The 7,500-nt window shown below is 38.2% G+C and overlaps 1 protein-coding gene across 1 annotated transcript in view; it reads right to left on the bottom strand.

Moving 5' to 3' along the window:
- LOC144956158 (uncharacterized) overlaps nucleotides 1-2,816 on the bottom strand; it is a 6,476-nt gene extending 3,660 nt beyond the window's left edge. The window contains exons 1-2 of the mRNA XM_078886544.1: nucleotides 2,684-2,816; nucleotides 92-269 (exon numbers count right to left, since the gene is read on the bottom strand). Of these exons, the coding sequence (XP_078742670.1) occupies nucleotides 92-268 (177 nt within the window). The 5' untranslated portion in view covers nucleotide 269; nucleotides 2,684-2,816. The remainder of the gene's footprint in view (nucleotides 1-91; nucleotides 270-2,683) is intronic.
- Between the last annotated feature and the right edge of the window lie 4,684 nt (nucleotides 2,817-7,500).

A 7,500-nucleotide genomic window follows, 5' to 3' on the forward strand; every position in this document is an offset into this window, starting at 1 on the left:
TAATTCGGCTTTTTATTATATTATCTGGTTCATCCCGACATAATACCGTTTTCAGACGATGGGTTCCATATTATTATACTTAAGCAATTACCACACCCTGTCCGTCAAATTCTACAACAAAAGCCGTGACGTCATCATCTTCCAGAAAATCGTAGAATTTGTCTGGAAGTTCATCTCTTCCATTGAACATGTCTCCAATCCCGTGTATCACTGCCGTAAAGTCTGATGGGGTCGCTCTCCTCACGGTCGCTTTGGTTGTTAGATCCATTCTAGCGATAGATAAAAATGATATGAAATTCGGACCCACGATTTGGAATGATCTCCCTCAATCTGTGAGATTTTCGCGCTCAATAGACATTTTCAAAAAAGCCCTGAAAATACTGAAAACATATCTTTTCAGAAAATATTTACTTACTTGAGTTTTAAATGTTTTGTATGTGACATTTATATTGATGATGTATTGATGCCCTTTTATGCTCTTAATTGTTTTGATACTTTGGTTGAATTGTATTTGAATTTTTTTAAAAAGCGCTTTGAGGTTTCGACGAAAGGCGCTATATAAATATGCTTATGATGATGATGATGATTATTATTATTATTATTATTATTATTATTATTATTATTATTATTATTATTATTATTATTATTATTATTATTATTATAAGATGCACCTTCAGCATTACAAAATCAGTCTTCCCGTAACCATCGTTAACATATATAGTATGCGCTTGGCTAAGAAGCTCATAACATTGCCATCCGGAAGTATAACGGACCAACACACAAAACTGTGTAATGAACGTTTATAGTCAGGTTAATACAGTTCAGTGAGCATTACTCATAATGGCAAAAAACAACAACAAAGACCTGAGAGATGTCATCTTCGAACTATCTATAGCCTGACACTGACCAAAAAATGACGTCAAAATGCCCGTTTTGGTCACAAAATAAAACAAATCGTGAGTTGTATTCAATAGTTCAACCAATGGGATAACTTGTTTCCATGAGCACTACTAACAACAACTCACTAGGCGTTGCAAAACCCAAATAATGACGTCAAAATGCCAGTCTTTTTGGATTTCAGTGTCAGGCTATAACTTAACGATGGCTACGGTCTACCTCGACTGGGGTCGAACGTCAGACCTTCTGATTACCGGTCAGACATGCTACTATTACACGATAGCACCTCTTGTTGTTACTATAGTCCGTTCCACAACCCGTGCGCACACTTTGAGGTTGATATCGTCACAACCTTCTGATAGATTTTAATGATAATTGGCTCGAACACTTGAATTGGATTCAATAGTCTGATGTCACGTCACCCAACAACGGCGGCCATCGTGGTTCTAAACAAACAAAATCCGTACTTTTTATTCTCCATGCTGGCTAGAACTTTTCATCTTGTGATCAAAATGTGTAAAAGTCAAAACATGATCAGATTTATAATGTTGTTTTTTCCCCTCGTCGGAGAAATATTTCATAAGGGCGTCCGCCATTGTTCTGATAGTTTAGAGTCAGTTACTGAGTTACCATGCGTCATTACAAGGGAAGTGACGTTAGGACTGTTGAAGAGTACTGTTATTGACGTTAAGCCTTTTTTTTTTTTCATCGGTTACAATACTATACTTTGGAACTTTTCTTCTTTACGGTAAAACGAAGGGGCTGGGATGAGTGAACAATTTGATGGTTTACATTAACAATATTATACATAGTGGATAAGGGGCAGCGTGGCTCAGTGGTACGGTCTTTGCTTCCTACCCGAAAGGTACCGAGTTCAATCACCCGCCGCTGCGTTGTGTGGCCTTGAGCAAGTCACCCCGCCCTAGCTCACTTTGCGGCGCTGCTCTGCGGCTGGCGCCTGGGTTATTCCAGTCTTCCCTTGGAATAGACCCTAAAGACAAATTTCCCCTTGGGGATGAATAAAGGGAATTTTATTTTAATTTTATTTTTTTAATAAGCTGATTATTCAAAATTATTACTTCTTATCCGTCTTATAATTGTAAAGTTCACACGAGCGTTGGTTCATCGTTATCGGTCGGTGACAGGGACAGAAAAACACAAACAGAAAACATTTTTTAAAGTATCAAGTCAAAAGTGGAACGATTGAAAATGTTTATTAGACTCGTTTCGACAAATTATGGGATAACTAACGTAATTTTCAAAGTTATAATAACATACGCTGTATATTGAAAAGAAATCCGGGACTCGTACTATGAGATTATAGTAATTAATCCCACTCAATGAGGTAAGGGATGATTGTATGCTTCAGGAAATGGTACAGAGTATGTACATATAAGGGCTAAATACAGGGAATATTCCGATTGGTTAATGCTTAGCAACGCAAGATCCATCAATTCCACCCACCGGTAATAGAATGAAGTTGACGTCACTCGGGTCTTTGTTATTGTTTTTTGCCATCCGCGTTTATGAGTATTGCTCACTAAACTGTATTAACCAGACGTTAAATGTTACACATAGTTTTGTGTGTTGGTTCGTTATATTTCCGGATGGCAATGTTGTGAGTTTCTTAGCCAAGCGTATACTATCTAATAATAATACACATACATTTGTGAGGCTGACTGATTTGGCTACTTTGCATGTGTAATGTGTGCTATTCGTATCTCTGAGTTTTACCAAAACGTTTGCTGTTTGTTCTTTGTTTTAAATGAATTTTTTAAAAAAATACCTTATTCTGTAAGTCGTCCAAATTCTTTGCTTCTAAAATACTAGGGGTTCTAATGTTTAGTGCGGTTACAACTCACATACTTCACTTTATTGCTCAGCACGGTGCGATGAGTGTTACACACTAACAACTCTTATAGTAGTGTTGGGTTATTTGATCGCTTTTACTCGATCGACGACCGAGCGCCAAGCCACGAGTCAGTGCTCGATCTCAATGCCGGAAGAGCGAGTTAGTAAAACGATCACTCGATCGTAAAACGATCAAGCGGGTTGTGAGCTTGAGACGATCTTGACACGTGAGACGAGCTTGAGACGATCAGGATTCGAGCGAGCGGAGGGGTAACGAGTGTTTCGAATCATTTCAAATTCAAACGATCACAGTTTGCCATCCGATACCAATCGCCAATGTTTGCACACGGTAGTCTGTGGTTCTTCCACAGCCCTCACTCCTTGTCAGATGTTAGTGTGTCTGGGTGGCAGTGGCAGGGAAATTCGTATAGGTGTATCACGCGTGTGTGACAAGACTTCATTAAACCTACTAAAGTTTGACTATCACACACACACACACACACATACACACACACACACACTAAGGCTATTTCTATGACACACACGCATCCCTCTATCAATGAACACTCCTACAGTAGTGCGGCTATGTGGTCTAGTCATGACGTAACTATAGGTAGTACTCTAGTCGACCATGGCTCTCGTGCATTATAATGGTCTAGTGGTATGACACCCGCTTTGGGATCGGAAAGTCCTGGGTTCGAGCCTCGCGCTCGGTGCATAGTTGAGTCTTTGGACAAGGCTCTTTACTCACATTCTCTCACCGTACTCAGGTGTAAAATGAGTACCTGGCCGTTAACAGCGTTGTCTTTGTCTGAAAAATTGTAATATCGCCTAACAGGCGGCATGTCCCGTCCTACATATTAAATGTTGCTGTTGACCGGGGACCCCTTTACAAAGCGCTTTGATCACATTTAGTGGATATTGTAAAGCTCAATTTTTTAAAGTAAAACATTAGCTTTGAATATGGAATGTTTCAATTTTAGATGCCTGTGTATTCTTTGTTAGTTCCCATCATCATCATCATCATCATCATCATCATCATCATCATCATCATCATCATCATCATCATCATCATCATCATCATCATCATCATCAGGGGCAGCGGTACGGTCTTTGGTTGGCACCCGAAAGGTACCGAGTTCGATCACCCGCCGCTGAGTGGTCTTGAGCAAGTCACCTTGCCCTAACTAAATTTGCGGCGCTGCACTGCGGCTATCGCTTGGGTTATTCCAGTCTTCCCTTAGATAGACCCGAAAGACGAATCTCCCCTATGGGATGAATAAAGGGAATTATGTTTAATTTATTTATCATCACCATCATATCAGCGGGATCATCATCATCACCACCACCACCACCACCCTAATAATAATGGATAAAATAAATATCAACACATTTCAATGTAATAATCAAGCTAAAATCAATCAGTGCTCCTAAAAGACCCTTTGATTTCTTTGTCTAATTCGTTCCATACTTTTGGAGTCCCGACAAAGAAAGATTTTCAGCTAACTATAGTTTATATATGGGAATATTAATCAGTCGTTTATATTGGAATCGGAGTTGTCTAGCAGGTGTATTAGTTCAAAGCGCATTTCCAAGGATTTACCATGCTCAATGAACTTCACAATATTTTATTTAATTTATTCCTCCGGCACGCCATATCGACCATACATCCATTTCGTACAGTAGGTACCGATCGCTGTTTGGAGTCTTTTTGTATTAAAGCTCTTTACAATACCCGTCATTGCTTATAAGATAAGAATACATTCACACCTGAGTCAAGTGCCTGACACACGGACTTAACGTCTGGATCACAATTTTCAACAATCACTGTCACTCATCCGGCCATTGACAAGGCTTGATTTTGTGACAAGAGACACCGTACCACTGAGCGACCGAACAAATAATCACCATCTGCGCCATCGTCATCATCATCATCATCATCATCATCATTATCATCATCCTCATCACAGCCGTAACAGCCAGCAAAACCACAATCATCATCTTCGGGTCCGGTCTATCCGTGTGGGGGGTGGGGGTGGAACCTGCTAAAGTATTTCATTTTTTAAACAGAAACACGATAATCATCATCATCATCATCATCGTCATCCATTGTCGTCGGCATCGTTATCATCGTGTCCGGGCAATCCGTGTGTGTCTGGGTGTGGAACCTGCTAAATATTATTATTATCTACCTACCTAATAAAAACACACCATTCTTGTTCATTTATTTTTCAAATAATGAAATGAAAGGCACGACCTTTCCCGCACACACAAGAGGCGATGACGACCAGTGACAAATTATGGGAGGTGGGGGCGGCCGACAACTTTTGGCGCGACATAAATATGAAATGTTAAGGTGACAGCGGATGATGGTGGTGGGAGGGGGGGGGGGTCTCAACCCTTCACCATCAACAACTGTTTGATGGCGTTGTGTGTGTGTGTGTGTGTGTGTGTGTGTGTGTGTATGTGTGTGTGATGCGACGAACGATCATAATCAAGGCTGCCAGACAGCCAGATTTCTTCTTGCCCAAGTAGTCAAATAGACCCCAAATAGCCCAACACCACAAGCATTCTGACTCCCTTGAAAAACTCATTTGTTTTGATTAACAAAACAATCGACTACAGTTGGATAAACTTATCTTTTCATTTTTTTTAAATAAAAGATTTTTTTTTAAATGAATAATAATAGAAAAGCGTTTCTTAGTAACCAATTTTGAACTTGGCCATCTGGCAGCCCCCATCATAACCAGCTGCAGTCAAGCCAGCCACAGACATAAGAGAGGGAGGGGTATGTGAAGTTTCCTGTGGCAAACGAGTTGCTCGTGTTTTTTTTTTCAAACGAATCACTGCTCGATGACGTCACTGACTCGAAACCCGCCCGAAACCGACTCGATTTTAGAGGACTCGATCGAAAACCCGCTCGATTTGATCGTTTCAAACTCGACCCAGCACTATCTTATAGAGTCTGGACTTAACTAACACACGTCGAATAGGATTGCCAAATCATTTTTGCATAAAATGTCAAACAATTCGAAGACCTGGGTCAAATTGGCGGCCAAAAATGCCGATTTTGGCCTTTTCTCTGCTAAGATACACGAATGTCTATGGATACACGTAAACGTAGAAATAAATCATTTTTTTCTTATCACATTGTCAGTTTAGGGATGAAAATCAGTTAATTTCGTGCATATTAGCCTACATTGAAATTCGCAAAATAATTAAGTAATATTTAATAAAAATGCTAATTTTTTAAAATCAAAAACGTCAAACTCAATTTTTCAATGTTGAACGGCTTCAAAACACGCCAGGTGTGTAAATTACGAAGCCTCTCCATTTTCAGTCTTTCGTAAGTAAAAATTGAATACGATATTTAAAATTTAAAGCGCTAAACTGGCAACCATGCTACAGCGATAACAATTTATGTGGGCCAAAGCACAAAATAATATTATCATTTTTTATGATGCTGTTTTGTAGTAATTTACGTTGGCATGGAGTGAGCATCTTTGTGAATGGACGAACACAGAACAAATTACCTAATAAATTCTAAGTGGAAGGGTAGCATACATGACCGCGGCCCTTGACCTGATTCGGACTGTCCGAAATGGCATTTTTTAAATGTTGTAAACAACGGTAGTGGATTAGTAAAGATGTTTTTTTTTAAAATGGCTTTGGCTTTATCAGAATTTTTATTTTAAAAAATTGAACTTCAATTTGAAAAGAAAATGTGTCCAATTGGGACATTAATTACCCCGACGCCGGGTTAAAAGTCTCTTTGTTTCACATATTAAGCTGTAAACTGAGTGCATTCATTTTTGTATCCTGTTCGTGAAAAACCAGTGTGTCGTAGACGCTTTATATTTACTGTAATCTACTCACAACAAACACATGAAGCAATATCAAAACTACGTGTAACCTAAAATGTTTATGTTACGGTTCAAAAATTTATTTAGTGAGAACTGATCATTCAAAGGTGTTCTAAAAACATTAACAAAGAAACTCCGTGTGTTGTTTCACTTTGTTGGTAGAAAACTTGGAAAAAAAATTTAAAATTCCGAGATAAAAACGTTCGCGTTCGGTCCCTGTTCGGTTCGGCAACTAAACACGAGTGAGTTGCATCAATGATATCAATGTATTATATTCTTAGATAGTTCGAAGATGACGTCATTCGGGTCTTTGTTATTGTTTTTTTGCCTCCGCGTTTATGAGTAATGCTCACTGAACTGTATTCACCCGACTATAAACGTTCATGGATACACACAGTTTTGTGTGTTGGTCCGTTATATTTCCGGATGGTAATGCTATGAGCTTCTTAGCCAAGCGCATACTATCTATCAGTGGCGGTTCTAGCCTATTTACAGTGGTGGGGCAAAGATGATTCGGTCATATATATATATATATATATATATATATATATATATATATATATATATATATATATTATATATATATATATATTTTTTTTAAATAAATAAATTAATTAATTAATTTATTTATTCATTTATTTTTTTTTTAATTATTTTTTTTCACCTTTAAAAAATAATATTTCAACCACAAATAATCACATTCACAATGAAATGACAATGCCAGTAGATTTTAATTATTCCAAATGTAATCAAAAATGAATCACGAAAGAGAATACAACAAAAAATAAAGCGACGAGACATAATGCGACAACACCTTGACAATACAAGTCCATTTCGTTCACTTGAAAAATTAAAGAGATGCTTTAATCCCTCAACGGCGAGATTAATA

The sequence above is a fragment of the Berghia stephanieae genome, chromosome 10 (genome assembly GCF_034508935.2).
Source record: "Berghia stephanieae isolate SIO BIC M18660-M18661 chromosome 10, UCSD_Bste_1.3, whole genome shotgun sequence".
Taxonomy (NCBI): domain Eukaryota; kingdom Metazoa; phylum Mollusca; class Gastropoda; order Nudibranchia; family Aeolidiidae; genus Berghia; species Berghia stephanieae.